We start from the raw sequence: 22205 nt of genomic DNA, 5'->3' as shown, positions 1-22205 counted from the left end.
TTAATAGTAATTTATATTTACTATCCTATTTCCAAAAACCAAGCAGCAATACATAAATGTTGAATCTACAGAGAACACCACTGCATTTTTGCACTAATCTCTTGCTTAGGTCATGGTCTTCTCATGATTATTTAAATTCAAGAGCAATACATGGTTGACAAGGTACTGCAGTGCTGCAGGCTACAATCCTCACATAATGCCTAAAGGGTTATTACAGTAGAGAAAGTCTATTGAGGACAATGAAAGAGCCTTACCCCTTCCCGAAGACACCTCATTAGCACAGTGTAAGCAGCCGAGGGAACAACCCAGCATTCTCTGGGGTGCTCCCTTTTTTCCTCCTGAAATGAAGCCAACAGCACAAATGATTAAATAAAGAACTCACAATAATCTCACTCACACAAAAAATGAGTAACAGATTCTTAATAAGATTAATATTATACACACTTCGAATTAATATATGCTAGAAAATATATTAAATTCCAGAGCAGTATTAGTATTTAATGTTATTTCACGTGCAGCACATAAATTGATATTTTATTAGCTTATTTAAATAGTCTCCAAAATCCATAACAGAATTTGTCCTAATATTTCTGGGTTTCATCGATTCCTTCTAATTCACACACACAAAATAATATTCTTGCATTCTTCTCAATCATTTTGATTACTACAGAAAGAGACAATTGATTATTAGAAGTAGTAATGCTTCTCTTTAAATGTGGTTTAGTTATAACAAACAAGCAAAACTACTTTTGTCTGGCAACTTAAAAAAAGTAAACTTACTTATGGGAAAGAAATCATACAAGGAGTATATAGGGAGTTATAAAGTGTTCAATAAAGCCTACTGTATGGAATAGCCTTCAGTACATATCAACACTGTTTCAAGATCTTTATCTGAAATCACCCTGTTAGAGGGGCTAATTCACTGCTAGTTGAATCAGGGGGTTGATTCTTCCATTAGAAGTCAATGAACGCCACTTCCCGCCTGTCCCGTAGCCTACTGTAAAACTTCAAGTTTAAAAAAGGACACTTGGATATCATTAAGATATAACTAAAACAACCTCCACATCTAGGCTAGTAATACAGAAATATCAGCAGGTGAAAAAAAAAATCTAATTTGGGAAAGAAAGGGAGAAATAATAGGCATTGGATGGTATGAAGACGACATGCCATGTGCAGGTTGTCTTAATAAATAGACAAAAGATGAAAAGCAATTCCTTCAGAAATTATACATTTCTTGAACTCTATTGATTATATTAGTAAATTATGTTTAGCATTCTAATTAACTGTTTATAATAAAAAGTATAGGGTGGTCAAGGTGGGGGTTAATGATACGGAAACAAATTATACATTCTGAATTTCCTGATTTGAGTGGCCTATGCTAATTCAATATACATGATGTGATTATGTCAGGCATTTAATTAAAGCATGGCACATTATCAGGGAAGACTACTACTGAAATGCCTACTAAAATTAATTTTCCTTCTTTACTGAAAATAAATCAAAACTATTTGCAACATACATCAATAGAGAAAATAAATTTGTTAAATCTGCTATTTTTTTAAGCCTTATTTCTGCTAACTTTGCATTAGAACGTATGGAACAATTTTCCTTTGAAGTAATTTATAGACAATAATAATAAAGGTGGTTTGACATCCAACAGAGACATTAGGTCTACTACATTTCACCTCCTTCATCTTGTCTGAGTAACATCATGTAGACATTTAACCACAATTTCCCCTTCAAGGCTTAGTGTATAAGTTTAAGAAAATGTAGCCCAAGTTTCAAAGCAGAATGGTAGGTTGCTTTCTAACAGACAAAAGTGGCATCTTCTCCACCTGGAAAAGGCAGTACAAAACTAGAAGTCAAGACAGAGTTAAAATGACAGCCTATGCTGGAAATGGCATGGGTCTGTTTCTCATTTCGTTCATCTAATTTAATCAGAAATTCTGTCAAGTTTTTCTGTAACCATACATATTAAATGTACCATAAAATAAAATGCCTTAAGAAATGGTGCAGCCCTGAAACATTAATAGTTCTTCCATTCGTCAGACTGATTAATGACTTTCTGCAAGGTTTAGTCTCTAGTTAGAAATAAAAAAAAAGGCTAAAGGTGTATGAAACTTAGCACCATTCTTACTTACCTAAATACACCTACAGAATTTGACATTTAATAAATTTAAATATATCACCAAAAAGTAGGAACCCCACTGTTTGTTCACAGCCCATGTTGATTTTGATTAAACTTTAGGTCTGCACCCTAATAATGCAAACAGCACAAAATGAATAGAAATATTACATAGAACTTGAAAGTTCTCCCTCAAGGCAATTTGCTTAAGAGTAACAGAACATCCTCCCTGGGGTCTGCTCAGGCTACTTGTGCATTGCTCTTGGCTTCCGTTTGGAAGAAAAATGCAGAGATGGAGTGTAAGATCTTACTTATGAGATCTCATATGCAAGTACACACATAATACCAGAGTTTAGGACTGCAGAGGACCAGTATGATTATCTGGACTTTTTCACAGTATTTTCTAAGCCACAGAAGTGCAAACAGTGATCCTGTATTTAACCCAATGAATCATTCTGCACCTAGACAGCTGAACTTGATTTTAAGATAATTTATGTTTTACCAAATGTTCATATGAAAAAGAACCGATCTTTATCATAATTTAATATTAATATTGTGGTTGGACCTAGAAACACTTAGCAAAACCCCAGAGAGAATAAATAAACAAATAAAATCAGCATGTCCCCAAAAAAATTACAGTTTAAATGACAAATATTTAGCAGCTTAATAAAACAATCAAGTAGGCTGAACTGCAAAATGAAAGAAAACAAGGAAAAACAAAAATATTTTGCATACAGTTCCTAATGAGTCAGATGCAGTTATGATTTTTTTCTTAAATTAGTCAAGGCATAAAGCTTTGCTGTTTAAAGGTATAAATTGGGAATAAACATTCTCATTTCATCTTTTTATACTACCATTGACTTGGTGTGTGATCTTGGCAAGGTCATTCAATACTATTGTTTTGCAGTTTAATGAGCAACAAAATGCCTACAACACTACAGTATTCTGAGGTTAAGTAGGTACAGTATAGAGAAATTAAAAGCTTTATAAGGGGCTTTTCTTCAAAAAATTTAAAAAAATAAATGGCAGTGTCTCCAAGCATACAAATCACACTGATTTTTTTTAAGTTTTACCAAGACACACTGCCTTACATTCATATGTGTAGAGTAGTTCCAAATATTTCTTCCTATACTCTAATAACTTCTTAGTTATAACTCAAAGCAATGCAAAGGAGGGCAGACTTTAGCCTCTTCAGGGATCTGCTTGCTGGAGTACAGTGGGATAAAGCCCTGAAAGGAAGAGGGGCCCAAGAAAGCTGGATAATATTCAAGGACCACCTCCTCCAAGCTCAGGAGCAATGCATACTGACAAAGAGGAAGTCACGTAAAAATGCCAGGAGGCCTGCATGGATAAGAAGGAGCTCCTGGACAATCTCAAACAGAAAAAGGAAGCTCACAGAGGGTGAAAACAAGGACAGGTAGCCTGGGAGGTATACAGAGAAATCATCCGAGCAGCCAGGGATCAGGTTAGGAAAGCTAAAGCCCAGATAGAAGTAAATCTGGCCAGGGGCGTCAAGGGCAACAAGACAGACTATAGGTCTATCAGCGACAAAAGGAAGCCTAGGGAAAATGTGGGCCCACTCAGGAAGGAAATAGGAGACCTGGTCACCCAGGACATGGAGAAGGCCTGAGATACTCAACAACTTCTTTGTCTCAGTCTTCACTGGGAAGGGCTCTGACCACACCGCCTAAGTTGCAGAAAGCAAAGGCAGGGACTGGGAGAATGAGGTACTGCCCATTGTAGGAGAAGACCAGGTTCAAGACCAGCTGAGGAACCTGAAGGTGCACAAGTCTGTGCGACCTGATGAGGTTCATCCGTGGGTCCTGAGGGAGCTGGCAAAATGAAGTTGCCAAGCCACTATCCATCATATTTGAGAAGTCATGGCAGTCCAGTGAAGTTCACACTGACTGGAAAAGGGGAAACATAACCCCCATTTTTAAAAAGGGGAAAGAAAGAACACCCAGGGAACTACAGGCCAGTCAGTCTCACCTCTGTGCTTGGCAAGACCATGGAGCACATCCTCCTGGAAACTCTGCCAAGGCACAGGGAAAATAAGGAAGTGGTTGGTGGCAGCCAACATGGCTCCACTAAGAGTAAATCGTGCCTGACAAATTTGGTGGCCTTCAACAATGGTGTTACAGCATTGGTGGGTAAAGGGAGAGCAATAGATGTCATCTACCTGGACTTGTGCAAAGCATTTGACACCATTCTGCATGACATCTTGGTCTCTAAATTGGAGAGACGTGTATTTGATCAATGGACCACTCAGTGAATAAGGAACTGTCTGGACAGTCACACTCAAAGACTTGCAGTCAACAGCTCCATGTCCAAGTGGCAAGCAGTGACAAGGGGGTCATAACTGGGACCGGTGCTGTTTAACATCTTTGTTGGTGACATGGATGTTGGGATGGAGGGCACCCTCCGCAAGTTTGCTAATGACATATAGCTGTGTGGACTGGTCGGCATGCTGGAGGGAAGGGATGCCATCCAGAGGGACCTGGACAGGCTTGGGAGGTGGGCCTGTGCAAACCTCATGCAGTCCAACAGGGCCAAGTGCAAGGTCCTGCATGTAGGCCAGGGTAATCCCATGCACAAATACAGGCTGGGCAGAAAAGGGATTGAGAGCAGCCCTGAGGAGAAGGACTCGGGGGTGTTGGTGGATGAGAAGCTCAACATGAGCCAGCAGTGTGTACTCGCAGCCCAGAGAACCAACTGTATCCTGGGCTGCATCAAAAGAAGTGTGGCCATCAGGTCGAGGGAGGTGATTCTGCTCCTCTGCTCTCGTGAGACCACATATGGAATATTGTGTCCAGCTCTGGAGCCCCCAGCATAGGAAAGACATGGGTTCAGTGGAGGGCCATGAAGATGATCACAGGGCTGGAGCACATCTCCTATGAAGACAGGCTGAGAGAGTTGGGGTTGTTCAGCCTGGAGAAGAGAAGACTCTGCAAAGACCTTACAGCAGCCTTCCAGTATCTGAAGGGGGCCTACAAGAGAGCTGGAGAGGGACTTTTTACAAGGGCATGTGGTGATAGGATGAGGGGTAATGACTTTAAACTGGAAAAGGGTAGATTTAGAATAGATATTAGGAAAAAAATTTTCACTATGAGGGTGGTGAGGCACTGGAACAAATTGGCCAGAGAAGTTGTGGAGGCCTCATCCCTGGAGGTGTTCAGGGCCAGGTTAGACGGGGCTTTGAGCAACTTGGTCTAATGGAAGGTGTCCCTGCCCATGGCAGGGGGCTGGAACTCGATGATCTTCCAGGTCCCTTCCAGCCTAAACCATTCTATGATTCTATTCTATGAACCCCTTACTATAGATCTTCCTGAAACAGGAGTTGTCATTTAAATACAAGTTATCACACTTCAAAAATTGTGAAGTTCATAATTACATATAGACTCAAAAGTTTGCCAGTTCACACTTCCAGAAGAAAAAAAAATAATCTTTTAGCATCAGTGTAAGCAAATAATTTTGCTGTTATAGAGCAGTGTAAACAGATTTGCTGTTTACAGCACAGTAAAAATCAAAGCAAAAGATCATTGAAGTTTAACTTCAAAATAAAATCAAGCCATGCAAAACACTCTTGCCAAATACCAGTTTCAAGTTGGAGTTTTAAGTTTATCTGGTTTTATTAGTGGTTAAAATTTATATAATTTGCAGTCTGTCTGATGATGCTCAGTACAAATTCCCCCTTACCCCCCGCCCCAAGGAAAACTGAGGAAGTATTAAAACATAAAAATAAACTGTGAATGTGGATATATTTTCCATAACATAAATTCATAAATTCTAAGTGTAAGAACAAGTTCCGTGGCTCTGTGTGTTTGATAGATATTTGGGCAATTGTCTAACCACAAAAGGAAGGTGTTTGCTAACCCACAAAAACAAGGCAACTGTTTCGTCTTGTGGAACGCACAAAGGAGCTAGGAAATGAGGACAATAAAACATGGAAGTTCAGCACAAAGCCATAACTACAGTAAGCCAAAATACAGAACTATTTTGGTATTTTTATTCCTTTATCAAGTGACCTCACAGCCTAAAAACATGGTATCATTCAGAGCAATTAGGTGATGCAGTTAATACAAAGGCTTCAAAGAAGCTAGGGCTAGGCTTTTTCTGTTTGAAGTCACCTTTGTTTCTGATAAGTAAAAGAAAGTATTTTATTCTTTGAATAAGGGAAAAGAAAAGTGAGGGTTTAGAGGAGCTGTCATCTTCAATTCCTAATATGAATAGTATTTTTTTTTTTGCTAGAAATAACCTTTGTTTATTTTTAATGTGAATCTACTATTTGTAGACTAAAAGTTTAAACCAGTTCTAGTCAGGAATCTCTGTAATTCCATTTGAAATTAGTCCAGATGACTTCATTTCCATTTCCACAGCATTGTGAATCCAACCATGCTAGGATAAGATTTAATATGGACTAGATATATTAATTTATTGATATCACAGGCTATACTGATACATCCTATTTAATCAGTCTCTAGCCAAGATGTTCTAACACTTATAACTGCCACTTAGAGGCCAGCAGTCATTATTATATGAAATTGTTTTATGAAGTTAAAATTCTATACTTGAAGAATGCAATTTAATTTATCTCAGATGACGTACATGATTGGACTAATGTTTCTCAAAGTAGAAAAAGTATCACGAAACATACAAGGACAAGAAACTGTCAAGGATACAAATGAGAAAGTAATTTGCTGTTTTTGTCTACTTTTCTGTGGGAAATATTTTCACATTTGTTAAATTTGTACGGATCACTTGACAGTCTTACCTCTCTGGCTATAAGGTAAAAAAGCTCCCCAAGTGCTGGTAAAAGGCATTGTTTCAATTTGCTATTTCTGAAGTTCTCTCTGATGAGTTCAGTTAGAAGTATAACTGCCTAAAATAAAAAAAAAAAAAAATAGATCATAGAACAACATGTATAATCTTTTTTCAAGCAAAGCATACTGTTAAAGGTAACAAGCTTTATCTGAAATGTCATCTTACTGATACACTCCTCACTTATGCTAAAGAGCCATTTGAAAGCATTTAGTAAGCGTTGTAGTAATTACAAAACAGATTATACATGCAACGTGGAGAAAAAAGCAATAAGGAAATAGCCTAGGTGACAAACTGTCAGCTATCCTTTCTTCCCTTTCCCTCAGGACAATAGAAGTAGATCCGCCAGAAAAAAAGTGTCTAGTTGCTGTTGCTATGTTTCTATCAGAAGATCTAAAAGTTCTCCTCACCATCAGGTTACAAAAAGAACAAACAAAAAAAGCAAACAATGCTGTCTTTTGCGTAGATATTAGATTAGGAGATAAGAACTCCAAAAGTTTTGTCTCCTGATCTCTGAATTTACTGGTGACTCACTGTGTTAGAACTGGACATATCATTTTAGTTTTCTGTTCCTTGAGAGTTTGTTTGCAAAGCGCATGTATATATATATATATATATAAAATTTATATTGAGGGGGCAGAGGGAACTTGAAAATTCTGATTCATCTTGTGCAGATGACTTAGTAAGAAATCACCTTCCCATATACATATGAAAGAGATTTCAACCTAATGTTTAATGCTGGACTCCTTCAAGAAACCAAGGATCATTTAACTACTACATGTCAAACTGAAAAGCATGCTATCTGCTGGCTGAGTTGCGCTCCCCAAAATCCTAATGTGCTCCAATATATATACCAAGCATATAGCAGTATAGAAGCCAGGTGTTTCTTTAATTTAAGAAAGATGGATCTCCGTGTACCCCCTGCTCCAAAACATGCATGCCTTGCAAGAGTAGGAAAAGAAGACAGTTCACCAAATAACATATTTAATATACTTCTTATGTCCCTTAAGTAGTTCCTTTGACTATTGGGAAGGACTTAGTTCTAATACTTATAAAGTACTTATGATATACAGCAAATAAGCTCTGTAAACAGATACTGTCAGTTTGTATGATACACTAAGTAAGATCTGAAGGGGGTTTTTATGAACTTTTTACTTTAAATAAACAGTAAAATTGCATGTATTATTCAATTTTAAAACTTGGAAACAGTCAACTTTTTAATTACTACTTTAAATGCGAAGTGTGGTGTAGTTTGCACTATTTTTTTTTTTATTAAACAGAGAAAGCACTGCTTGTAAAGTATCTTAGCCTATGGAAACAGGAAAAAAATAGTAGTTCAGGCAAATAACAGTATTTATTGCATATTTCACTATTACACAGAAAACAAAGCAATAGAAACCATCATATTATGATCTCCTTTAATATAACAAATGGAGCATGAATTTTATTTCATTCTTCTGCTTATGAACTCTCCCCTTCCCCTTTAAACAGCAAAAACATTATCAGCAGTATCAGTGAAACATTTCATATGTTTATTTTATGCTTCAGTAGAAAACAATGGACTTTTTAAAAATGGATTTGTTCAAAAATATTTTAAAGTAGGATTAACTCTGTGACAATCCTATGCCAAAGTCATTGAGTCCAGGTCTTGGATACTGATGATGCTACAAAAATTTGGTAAGAAGCACAAATGTTTATAAAACACAGATCATCTAACTAATCAAATCATAATTAATTAAGTACTGGATCACTGTAACAGACTTTTTATTGTTCTCTTCTAGTTAAAAACTACTTTTAACATGGTTAAACAATAGGTATGAGTTAATGAGCTGGAAAAAATATTGTCTGTTTTTTTTCCCAGTTGAGCAAGTATTATCTGTATACAGAGCACATGGAGCACAGACTTCTATCACTCATCCCAGGGAACTCACCATTTACAGTCCTATTTGAATACAAACAACCAGAACTTCAACCCAGGCACAAGGGGTCTAAACAGCAGCAGTTCTAGGAAACCACTTACTTTGTGCAGTAATTTCCCAAGCTATTCTCAGACTTTGCATAGGGTCTAAATAGGGAACCTGATAGCCATTCTTCCAGACTGGTCTCAAATTAATCCAACAAAAAGATATTAATTCCTCAGTGCTGATTACAGGCCCACCAGTGTGGGCTCCTTTCTCCTTCTCTGGAGAATCCAAGTCTAAGTCTCTTGAGCATCAGCTTCATTGCATTCACTTCAGCTGACTGAGTCCCACCACCCTAACACAAGCTCCATAGTTTTGCCTCTGTTAAGCAGCTTTCCCTAAACAGAAAAAAGTCCTCACAGTAAAGAGAACCTTTCAGGTGAACCATGAGAGGCGGCTCAGATAACTGGTTTTCAACACAACTGAAATACTCATATAGCCCAGTGTACAGCAGAGTCTAATATTTCAGACAGTGCATTTAAAATCTGGAATCGCCTTACTTGGTGACCTGGAAAAGTCAAGCAGTTCACAAGATCTGGTAAAAGTGCTGTGGTTAATCTGTGAATTGTTTGCCATTATGCGTTCTTTAACTCTTTCACGTTCTTAACCAACACACTTTAAGCATGGGAGATTATGTGACAGGGATGTAGTTGTGGAGACTGACTATAGCCTGGGTTGAATACGAGGCCACAGAGAGGGAACCCATGTTACTGATGGCTGTAATGCCACATTGCGCATTTTTCTGAAGTGGAAGAAAAGGACCAGCATAAAGATGTATGACAAAACATAGCCACATTTATATACCTGCATTGTAGCTACAGCAACAGATCTTGCTTCTAAACTTTCTTCTGGTGCTGTAGCTACTAGCTAGACAAAGGATTGACACAGCTTAGAAGCAAACAATAGAGATACAGCACTTCCTTGGTTATGTCCAGAAAATGTGTGTATCTTGTGCGTTACATGTAGGAGCAGGAAAAGCTTGGGAAATGGGAAGCTTGAAGTTGAGGAAACAGATGTAGATAAAAGGACAAGAGGGATACAGAAGACCAAGGGAAGTATATAAGGTTAGGAGTTTGATCTAGAGTGACAGAAAGGTGATACTGTCATCCACATGAACAATTTACAATAAAGCTCCCAAGGAATTTTAGTTTCTCTGGTTAGAAAACTGTGGGCCAAAGCTACTTCAGTACTTACTCCTGAAAGGGAGAGCAAAACAATCTACAGTCCTTTCTCTGAAAGGGACTTAATGTGACATGCCTTTAAAGTTGAAAGATGTAACACAAAAGCTTTTCAGGGTTACGAAGACTCACACATTTTACTTTGGGTAGCATAGGAAAGAAATAATTGAAAACCAAAACAAGCAAAAAGCACCACCGCCAAACAGAGCACCACCAAAACATTGTGGTTTTCTCACAAGTCATGAGAAGTGTTTGGCCAAAGGCATATGTTATCTGAAATAGTCCTGGCTCTCTACTTTCAAAACACGCTCTCTCCTCCCACTACCTCAAAAGGCTTAGCAAAACACAGTCCAATCTAGTCATTAAGCAAGAAGCGGCTAAAAAGAAAGTGTTACTCCAAGTTGTTTGGTTTTGTTTTGTTTTTTTTTTTTTTTTTCAAAAAGCTAAAGAAAATTATGATATAAACCTCATTCTGTATAAAGCAATGCATATAAATGTTCAAACATGTACACTGGCTGCTGATCACTGCAAAGCTGATAGTAAATTTGTCATTATGCACACAACCCAATAAAAATATGTAATACATTATTAAATCCATGATAGAATACACGTATACTACATATCCACCAATAAAAAAGTAAAAACATAAGTTTTTAATCCACAAAGAACAAACACGTAGCAAAACAGTATAACACAGAGTATTTTAATTGAGAGGTATGCTAGACAGGAGACAAAATCTGTTACGTTCTGGGAGAGGACAAGTGAAAATACACATAATCTTGAAAAAACCAAAAGATAAATTCATTATCATCCCTGATTTGCACTACAGAATATCAGAATCCTGGTATAAGAAACTGCCTCAATGCTTACCAGCATCTTATAAGTCACTTCAGATTTATTGCTAGACTTCATCTTCAAGAGATCTTTATTGGGAAACTACTCTTAGATGTTCCTGGATTCTGAACCGATTTCATTACAAGGTTTAAATTTTTTGCAATCAAAAATTCATAGATGCATAAGATCAGTTGCTCAGTAAACAAATATTCTTGTCTCCTAGATCCTTTGCTAATATTAAATGTAATTTATGTTTTTGCAAGTCATAATATTTTTGCAGGTAAAGGCTAGATTCCAGTTTCCAACCTTACTGTCATTTGCATCTATATAAAACAGGCCTTCGGCACAAAGGTCTCAAAAGCTCAAAGAAAATAATCTGTGAAAATTAGTCTTCTTTTAGCAGACTTTGCAAGAAAATATTCTGTGAAAATCCCGTCACAGACATTCACAAAAGTATATAGGGAACTTAAAGGTGAATCAGGTAGGTAAAAAAAAAAAAAATATAAAAAAAAAAAATCAGTTTGCAGAGTTTAACAATCATCCCAGGAAACAACCATTTCCAGTCCTAAAAGTTATAAAATGTACTTTAAAAAAAAAAAAAAAATATATTTTACAGATGTGTTTGGCAGTACAGCACCTTTCCTTCCTCAGAACATCAAAGAGTTTTTATCTTCAACTTTCCTTGATTTTCCTTCACCTTCTGGCCTTAACAGTTTCATAACATAACTGCAATCTTTCTATAGAGAAATCGTATAAAAACTGGAAATGTAGTCTTCAAATCAAAGCAAAAACATCTTCTAAATAAACCTTGACTTTCTCCCCTTTTTTATACAATGCTGTGTTCATTAACCGTTTTAAGGAACTTTAAATATCCTGCCATTCCAGAGACAGCTTCACTTTCATATTTAAGTGAAAAAATAAATGTATCAGTAGGTTTTAAAGCTTCTAATATATCAGCTTGAGAAAGCAATAGCAAGTTGGTTCAAGTGCAATTCTGCCCTAAATGATGAATACATAATGATAGAGTTTACTCCTTTATTAGATTTGCTTTCTATAGGTACACAGAATTACTCTTGCTTTTGTGATTAAACACTTATTCTGAGAACAACTTTCACTGTGGAATCAATACCACTAAGAGTACCTCAGCACTGTGGCATTAACAGACATTGTCCACATTCCATTAACACCTCTCAACTTAGTCTCTTTAGACTGCGGGTGAGCACACAACGAAATAATATTTAGACTATACAAAATTGATGAGCCATGGGATAACACAACCTGCCGACAATAGTCCCAGCAGACTAGCTAGGGACATTAAATCATCGTAATACCTAAGTTAAGATTGCTTGTTTATTTGCAGGTAGGAAGAAAACACAAATCAAATTGTAGATCTGCTATAGAGAATTGAAGCAGGCTGTTCAAAATTATCAGTTTAAATGCTGTATCTCAACCAGCAGAAAAACATTATTTAAGATCAACACTAATCTTGTTTTGCACCTGTAATAGTTATTTTCCCAAAGCATGGTTAGTGTTTCATCAAAATTTACCAATTTGTTATCTAAATACATTTATGTATGCAGTCCTAAAATTCTCAGAATCCTACTTTCTATTAAGTAAAATAATGAATTAAACTTTATATTTAGTAAACTATTCCTTTGCTCACTTATACTAAGATCTGCTTAGCTGCCTTACTATTCAATTGAAGTTTTTTAAAATTATCATTAACATAAAATACACCGACTGAGTAGATTAACCATCTTCTGTGGGTTTTGATTGTTCATTAAAATTAAGAATTTAAGATTAAAATTAATGAAAACTAAATCAAAGAACGATATTTGATACTGGTGAACAGAAATTTACCGTTTCTCACTCTCCTTCAAGATTTTAAGACTAGCAGACCTAGTTAATATTTTTGTTTAGAAGTGGTAAGAAGAGGAAGTTGTTTTCCTGAGAGTCCAATTCCTTTTTTTTTGCCTCATATTTGAATGAAAAAGTGATAAAACTGAATTAACAAAATTTAAACCAAAAGTTATTTCCTTTCTTGTGTACTAACAAAAACTGCCAAAAAGCTAGTCTAGATTGCAATAAATTCAAGTTTTCGTTTTTAAAAAAGCTGGTTTATTAAACAAGAGAGAAGATCTGTCTGAAGAAATCAAAGCCATAAGATCAGTAACGGACTTGCAACAAAACTGTTAAATCTTTATTAAAGAGAAAAAGAATGAGTTTCATTAATTTTTATACTTCATATATTATGATAAATTTGTCCATTAAAGGTTAATTTTATTAACTGTAAGTAGATTCATAACTTCATAAGAAGAAAAGCACAATTAAATTACCAGAATCCAAAGACTAATAGAATTGTATGGGAGTACTATGGCACAAGGCACTAAAGATTATATAATTACCACACATTATAAAGAATAGTTACTATTCTTAAATACTTATTGTCCCTCAAACACAAGTCTATATTTACCAAAATCAGATAATGGACTCTTTTTCTTTAGAGAGCATACAGTAACATTTACTCTATGACTTCCCTCTGTTCACTGAACACATTTAAGTAATCAAATATTATACAAGTGCAGGAAATGGGTTCTCACAGGATACGTCACATACTGAATAGGCAGAGTGTCCATACTGTTAACCATACTTAAGATCTTCATGTGTCCTCTGCAACAGAAGCTATGAAACAGGAAGTTGTGATTCATCCTCTATATTGTAAGTACAATTATATATATACAAATATTTTTATAAAATACTTTTAATGTTATATACTATAAAGTATTTATAAATATATAATTTTAAGAAGATATTTTAAATGTCCTAAAAGCAGGAAGGCAAGCTTTTTCCTGCTCTGTCATGTGCACAGATTATTTCTAATCTTGACAATAGTGATTTACACAAGATTTAAAATATTCTTTCATCCTTTCATAAGGAAAAATATAAGACCTGAAAAAAATCTCCCCAAAGACTTTGATTCAACATTAAAGTGCAGTATAAATTTTAACTAAAGAAAGTTTATTACCTGAAAAAATGCACAACAGAAAAATCAAATTTATTTAAATTACATAGTCTGACAAAGTCTCCTTCTTACCTATGGTACTTTTTTTTCTTTTCAATCTGCATAGATTTTCCCTTTCAGTGAAGTAAAAAGTAATGAAACACAAGTCCTACACTGTGTGGTAAAAGTGTCTTAAATTTAATAAATTACCTACACCTTTTACACTAGCTGTCAAACTGGATGTCTATAGTATAGTTATGATAAGAGAAGAAAAAAGAAAGATTCATATCTGGATAGACAGTCATTACCTTCATTTACAACAATAGTGTGTGGACTTGATATATTAGCTGTAGGAAATTCTCAACTCATTTCAAGCTATATCTAGAAGTTTCCCTGCAGTTTTAAACCAGAATTTAAAATTACAGCATATACAAGAAGGTATTTTATACCTTAAGACGTAAAGTGGCAATATATAGATTTACAATATTACTCCATCTTTGATCTGTTAGTATGACTGTCAGCAAGTATTAGTGGAAATTAAAACATATTTGTAATTCTGCAAACTGCAGAATGGAAATTACTTCTCAGGTTGTTTTCTTGTGAGTAGATGCACATCCCGTAACGTGGGCAACTAATGCCAAAGCTTTCCTTAGAGAAAACCACTCTCGCTAGGCTGAGAAAGTATGCTCTGGTCATATTGCCACTAAGCAGAAAAGAAACGACAGTAACAGTTATATTATACAAAGTACTCATCTTTAAAATGGTGCATGGAAAAAAAAATACGACCAGCCTTCTCTGAACATCTCCAGCATGTTGCCTACCTCCTTTCTCAGCAGAATATGAATCGTTAAAACATTACAACGGATAACTACTTAATCAGGAGTTGGATCCACGTGTACCTGTGATCTACGGCATCTCAGTGAAAGCTGGTTAAATATCCTGAAATAAACAAGTCACTCGACTGAAGAGTCGGGTGGCAAGATGGAAATAAACACTTTTGTCAAACACTTTTATGGGGTGCAGATACAAGAAGAAAGGGTCTGAGTCAGTGAAATATTCAGGTTTTGAAAATTTTATGTTCAGTACAATAAACTGGGTCATGGAATGAGAAGGACTGAAGGGAAGTCGGACCATCAGACTACGGACGTGGTATTGATGCTGTCCAGAATGTAGAAAAAAAGATAAGGAAATGTACAATACATCGCACAATTTATGTGGAAATATAACTCCTCTAGAACTCCTCTAGGGAGCAATATAAGATGAATGTGTGATGTTTTTCCAGGTGGAATATAAGGCAAAATTGATTTATCATGAAAACTCTTTATCTTTTCAACTTTTACATAATTGCTGCAGGAAGAGGTCTTAGGAGACAAGTAAAGTCGCCAAGCAGATGTCATGAACTCAAACAGAGGCTTCATCAACTTGCTTTGGAACCAACTCACGATCCCAAAGGGATACAGACACAAATAGTAGGAATTAACTTACAAATCTGTTATGTTTACTAACAAATCAAAAATGCATCTAAAAACTGTCTACAAGCTTTGGGGTTGGTTTGTTTGTTGTTTTATTTTTAAGAAAAAAAAATTGTTATTTCTTTCTTTAAGAAAAAAAATTGTTATTTCTTTTGTTATTTCTTTTTGTATTATTACATGACCTCAGTTGCAGATGTTCATTAATATATCTGATTTCCACCCCAGGCCTTAACTTTGAAGCTTTTTAATGACAGGAAGGACCAGAGAGGTCCTTATTGCCAGGTAAAAGTACTGGCTTTAAACAGGTGAGACATCCTGTTTTCATTTTTGCCAAGGGCAGGAATGAAAAAGATTGCCCAGGAGTCCAAAAAGTAAAGGGTCTTTGAATTGAAAAAGATTTCTGCCTCCAAAACTGAGGTCAGTAGCAATCAGCTGGTGCTGGTTTACATCTAAAGATGTAAACTGGAACTAGAAACCAATCTTCACAGAATAAGATTTTGCAGGAGTAGCCAAAGATGTCTTTTGTTTTCTTTTTTTCCTCCTCCTTTTTGTTTCCCTGTATTTAACTATCATCATTATATGCAGGTTTCTACCATTCATCCTTGCTTTTTCTAAATAGCATGTTTCTGGATTTTTATTCTTTTCATAACTCTGTGAAATTACTCTAAGTCATCTTCTGCTTGCAGGCAGTGGGCCTGCTATACATTTGATTTAGAAGCCATACCAATGACACTCTTGAAGACCAATGTCCATCAATAAAATATCCATGTAGGATATTTTTATATTGATTAATTCTACATAGAATTAAGTTTTAAAAAATCTGTAGACTCTGAGGATTTTCCATATGTTTTCTTTGAAATTAGTTCCCTTTATTGATTATTGCAAATTCTTTCATTCTGCTTATTGAAGATGCAAACCGGAACAAACAGCATCTGGATAGAAGTTTCCTTCTTCTCTACAGAACTCTTTTTTAGATGTGTTTCACACTGAAATCACTTTTTTTTTTTTCCAGACAATAGCTGAAAGGGCTGGTATTCAAAGGAAAAGCTAGGACTACAACCAATATATAACTGATCATGCCTAACACTGAGCCTTGTTTGAGCGTCTTTTAGTGCTGTACTCAGAAGGCAGCAGGAAACTAGGCTTTTCAGCTACCACCAGTGTGCAATTTCTATCACAAAAACATGTTGTAGCCTAATTGTGTCAATCAAGCAAGTATGTGCTTTGGAGAAAAAGGCTGGATTTTTTCTCCTGTTAATAGTCTATGATTTGATTACTTTGCAAGTGCAAGACCTTTTATCAATCTAAGAAATGAGAGAAACATACTGTTTTCAAACTATTCATTGTGACATTTACCTTAATTTTAATTTTCTACTGTACAAAATTTGCCCACAGTATGCCAGTGAAAGTAACAACAAAAATTGATGCTACAAGCAAAGACCAAAGTCTATCCACGATACCAAAAAATACTAGTGAAAGAAAACATCTAACTAAAACACATGTGACAAATTAATCTCTCTTTCTGTCTCATGATATACAACCATACAAAATTCTATACTCTTACTTTGATGTAGTTTTCATGAAAACTGTTGTAGCACAGAAAGAAAAGAAGCATTTAGACAATCATTTTAGCATTGTCTCTTTCCCTACGATCATTTGAAACCTCTTACCCAATTTCTACCAAACTAAGCAAGAGTAAAAAATAAATAGATGTATTGGTTTTTTTGTTTTTTTGAAACATCTAGAAGCAAAGTAGCAACATAAAAGTGACAGAAAGGCTATGGTACAAACTCATTTATTTTTAAACAGCGAATACATAGATGAAAATAGTTTGAACACACTACACACAGAAAAAACTCAGAGATTACTCTAGTACCTACCAGAACACACCCTCCTAAACCAAGGATTTTCAGTTAAATTTTTTGATAGCTAACAAAGGAAGAGGTGAATATGCTAAATGGTAGCCTTTAAGTAATTAAGTTTAAAAGTCAGCCAGCTGCAAGGCAATTCATGAGAAAGCAGGCTCCGTTAGCTGACAGATCTGCTTGTTAGCTGTGAAAGTAAGGACTGTTCAAGTATCCCTACTGCATTTTCTACATACGGATTTAGCTGCCTAATTTTAAATAGAGAGGGGAACTGCAGGTAGTAAGTGCTTTTGGGGCTCTAGAATACTCAGAATTTTTGCCTCTCTGTGAAACAGTTCTCAGTGCTCTCAAGGGTACAGGCTTTACCAAGAAAGCTAAGGGTGTATTTCCAAAGGTAATTGGTGAAGTGGCTGACAGTTTATTTGTTAACATCACATTAATTTAGTACTGTTGATAGGCTGAATCTTTCCATTTTTAATGCTGCAGAATAGCCACCTTTAAGTTTTTGTGAAAATAATAGTAAGATACGTTAAATTTCCCACATGGGATTTGATTTTACTCATCTTGATTTTTTTTTTATTTAAGAAAAAAATTAAAATGCATGTTCAATTCATCTTGCTCTATGTGTATGTGAATAAAGCAAAAAAAAAAAGTCTAAGAAATCACAGATCATTTTCAGTTTAAATTCCCAAATACAACCAATATAGGCAAAGTTATTCCATACATACACAGAACAGGACACAAATATATTCTAAAGCCCCAGGAAAGTGATGCCAGAGGAGGGACAAACTGAAATTAGTTCAGCAAAAGCCCACATAGTACAACAGCCAGAAAACTAAGCTTCCCACTGCATGGTACATACATAATAAAGGTAGCTGTCAGATACGTGGTACACTTCACATAATGATCATTCTCCTCTGGAAGTAAGTTAACCTGAAACTGCTTATCACCCTAGGATCAAGACAAAAAGGTAAATCCTATTCAAGAATCCTCCAGCTGCCTTCCAAATCAAAGAAGTTTCCAGCTTTTGTTCTTTGCAGCCCTAGGAAAGGATGGTTTGCACAAACTAATCCACGAAGTACTACTTTATTCTCTTACACTCCTGCGTAAGAACAATCTCGGCTCTCAGGCAAACATGAATCTGGTAGACTTAGGCATAGAAAAGTTAAAACATATACAGTTATTTATATAAAGTTTTCTATGCCGCTGAATAGAACGAAAAACATAACTCAGTGTTGACACTACAACCATTACTTATTAGCCTAACATTTATGCTTATCTTACTTTTTTAACAATAAGAACTATTGGGTCAAGATCTGTTTCTTAGTTTTGTACAGTAGAAATTTCTTTGCATATTTCTGGTTCTGAAATGGAAAATAAGAGATTATGTATCTCAGGGTTTTGGAGCAAATTTAGTCCTCACTAGACATAATTCCCATTAGCATTAAAAGAAATTCTTGATTCTACAGTTGCCATGCATGTAAAACTCCCTTCAATGGGAGTCACTCACCTGTAAAAGCTACCTGGGAATAATCTAGGACAGAGGAATAACCATCTTAAACCATGCAAATTTGACTACCACAGAATTTAAGTTTAAAAAGTATAATAAATAGTAATTTAGAAAGTGATTATTTTATATTGAAAAATACATTACTTTTAACTGCAAACGTAAAATATTTTAACTAAGTAGGATTTAAAACTGTATTCCTCGCTGTACATTTCCATTATAATGGAAAGAATGGAAGAAAAAAATGGAATTACAGAATGTCATACAATAGAGTTTAAACAGCTGCATTTTAAACTGTATATGATGATTGTTTTGTGCTAACAGGTAAAATACTGAGATCTTAAGCTTCAAATACTACTTGTAGTGTTAAAGAAGTGATTATTTAACAGCATTTTTGTGAGATAATTATTTTTCTTTAGCTGTAGTAACACGCAAATAGCTAACTGTATGAGCACACATGACTATGAAATGTTAAAAAAATGAAAAGCTTAAAGCAGAGCAATTGAAACAAGAAACGTTTCCCACTTTAATACAGTGGGAAGGGTCACGGGTCCAGAAAACAAAATCACAGTATGCTTTAAACCAAAATCTCACAGCTTGTGTTGCAAAAATATTACAGTAGAGATGGGCAAAGATATCAAATGGTTAGAATCAACAAAAATCTCTGATTACAGGAAAGCATATGTGCTGAAAATAGTTCTACAAGCTGTCTGGTGAGACATGAAACACTTCCATCATTATAACCTATTATGAAGAATCCTTTTAAAGTGTTCTCTGATATAAGACGTGTTATTCTATACATAAGCATGTTAATTACGGGAATCTTACACCCAAATTCCACATCGTTTTCACAGCATCTATACAGAAATATGAAGGTAACTTCTTTTTTCCTGTTTCACTCCAAAATGGAAGTTAATTTTAGTGTTCTAATTTCTTCATACAAATAAGTTTACTTCTGAAATAACCAACGTAAAAAAGTTACGCAGCAATATTAAAAGTAAATGAGTTCCCCTGCCTACAAACAATACATTTGATAAACATGAAAAAGAACTTGACATAAGTCAATGCGTGTATCATTTGTAAACCAACTGTGACAGTAAGTTAAGGTTTTTATATTACTATATTTTTCGCCTAAAAAAAGTGTTACTCAATTGTTTAAAATCAAGATATATGCAAAGAAATCATGATCTCACAAAACAAATCTTTGTCAACAAAACCACAAGGTGCTAAGCAGCTGTCAACTGGATCATGGCTGCTTTTTGGCTTTGTGAGTGGTCAGCTCCAGATCCTTTTTCAAAAAAAAGGTACAAAATCTCAAAGTGAGCTTGAACACCCTAGTTAAAATTATCTTCTAACTCCAAACAATTAGGTACTGACATTAAATCTGAAGCATGCACCTTTTGAGGCTTTCAGAAATGCTTTGCTAGCACTTGCTGTTATAAGTCTGATACTCTCATTACCTGTATACTTAAAACTCTGAAATTTGCCAATTTTCCAGCTTTCATGTTCTTATGTGGAGAGTCACTTCTTTGTCTCATGCATCCTCTCATTGGATCTTAGTTTGCCCCTTTTCAACTTCATGAAGTGGCTTTACTCTTAAACTACAATATAGGAAAAACATTCCAACACATATTTCCCTATATCACTCAGCATTCAATGATAATTCAAAGACGTATTTTTACTAAAAAATGTGACAATCCTCAGTACCCTCTGAGTTCTTTGACTTAATCATTCTTGTTGGTTTTCCTCAAAATTATCTTTAACTCCTACAGTGCCTTTTTTGAGATAGGTGGACTAGAACTGGACACAGTATTCCAGTAAAAGTTGATGGTGGGGATGTCCCCCCTCTACTTTAAAACCAAGGCTGATGGAATATTGTAGGGAGGTGGATTTGAACAAAACTAGACTCTGAGCCACAAACCCCATAATATCTAACAGAAATCCCATGAAACAGCTATTGAAATGAAAAGATGGGAAAATCAGAAAATACTTTGAAGTTATAATTGGAAATAGAAAGTCATACCCAGTAACTGCAGAACTATTTCATTCAAAATACTCAGTTTGATGCTTTTGTACCTTTAATGCTATCTGATTGCCCAAGTAGGAAACAAAAGACACCAGTATTCCCAAAAATAGGAACACAAATGTTTTTTCCTGAAAAAAACATATATCTTTTTAATACACTAAAGCTTCAAAAATGGGGTGTAAATCTAAGCCCACTCTGATTTCTAATATGGCAGATTACACTAACAGGGATACGAATTTATATTTAAAAGAAGAATGAGTTCTCACTTCTCCATCTAGTCCTGGTAATTGAATTAAATGCAACACAGGTGAATGAATAACAGAAAAGGAATGCACACAGAAAACTTTCTTGGTTGTGGAATTTTTTAACACTGATCACACTGACAATATTTATAAGATGCCTTCTATGGAGGAGGAGTAAGAAAAAGATGAGGACGCACACTTCAGTAGTCCATGCCATATTCTTATTTACTACACAAAGATAGTAATTCTGAGCTTGATACCATAATTTTGGTCATTTTTAGCCAGTATAACTAGTGCCATCATCGATAAAAACAGACTCAACCTTGCTCTGTCTCCTTCTTTGGGCTGGCACAAGCATTTGCACAGAGCTGGATGACAGAACAGATGCAAGCTAAAATGAGCCTGATCTAAAAAGAAAAGCTCCTTCTAATCAAGATCAGTTCTCTATTGATTATCTATCCTAAGTTCACAGCCAACAGTGACAATTCATGAATTCAGATTTTTTTGACACCTATTCCTGCCACACAAAAAAACCAATCTCATCAAAACAAAGAAATGCAAACCCCAAATATCCCAAAACTAAGTGTTTAGAATACTCAGCTATAACATCAGAAGCCCAAATACATGCTCTTGCTCTAAAGCTCTATGTACATGCAGTAGAATACTTTTCTCCATTGCATAATAGCGTGTGACTTTCAGACATACATATGGGATGCAGAAAGATCAGCAGATCAGAGGTTCACACCAGTCTCTCAAAACTCAAGCAAGCACCACGTTTAGCCACCTACGGACTGTCCACACATATGCATTCACTTCTCTCCATCTTTGCCAAAAAGTTCCCAGAAGTAAGGGGGGTGGGAGGAGGTGGGGGGATTAAATATCAAAGCATTTGATGGGAAGCTGTTTTCCCTCTTAACTCTGATACAGCATCTGGATGCCCATTGATTTCCTAAAGTCTTTACTTGGATGTGAATTTAGGAACTGTCTTTTCCCATAACTTATGTTATCCTTAATTCTCCCTTAACAAGCTTCTCTCTGAGGCTCACAATAGTCCAGGTCACTATTGTATTTATGATAGAAGTAGCTGAAGAAGAACACTGACTCAGTGTTTCATAACACTGATTTAGAAGGAATATAAATTATGCTTAGAATTCTGAATGAAATATTGAAAACAGA

General features: G+C 35.5%; 1 protein-coding gene across 1 annotated transcript in view; it reads right to left on the bottom strand.

Annotated features, from left to right (window-relative positions):
- The window catches only part of ULK4 (unc-51 like kinase 4), a gene marked incomplete at both ends in the record, with an annotated part of 260007 nt that overhangs the window by 206242 nt on the left and 31560 nt on the right, over positions 1-22205 (bottom strand). The window contains 2 exons of the mRNA XM_082499551.1: positions 255-338; positions 6897-7004. Coding sequence (XP_082355677.1) covers positions 255-338; positions 6897-7004 — 192 coding nt within the window. The remainder of the gene's footprint in view (positions 1-254; positions 339-6896; positions 7005-22205) is intronic.

This window comes from Vanellus vanellus (genome assembly GCF_965231255.1).
Source record: "Vanellus vanellus genome assembly, chromosome: 2".
Classification (NCBI taxonomy): Eukaryota; Metazoa; Chordata; class Aves; order Charadriiformes; family Charadriidae; genus Vanellus; species Vanellus vanellus.
This window is presented reverse-complemented; position numbering and strand designations above follow the sequence as displayed.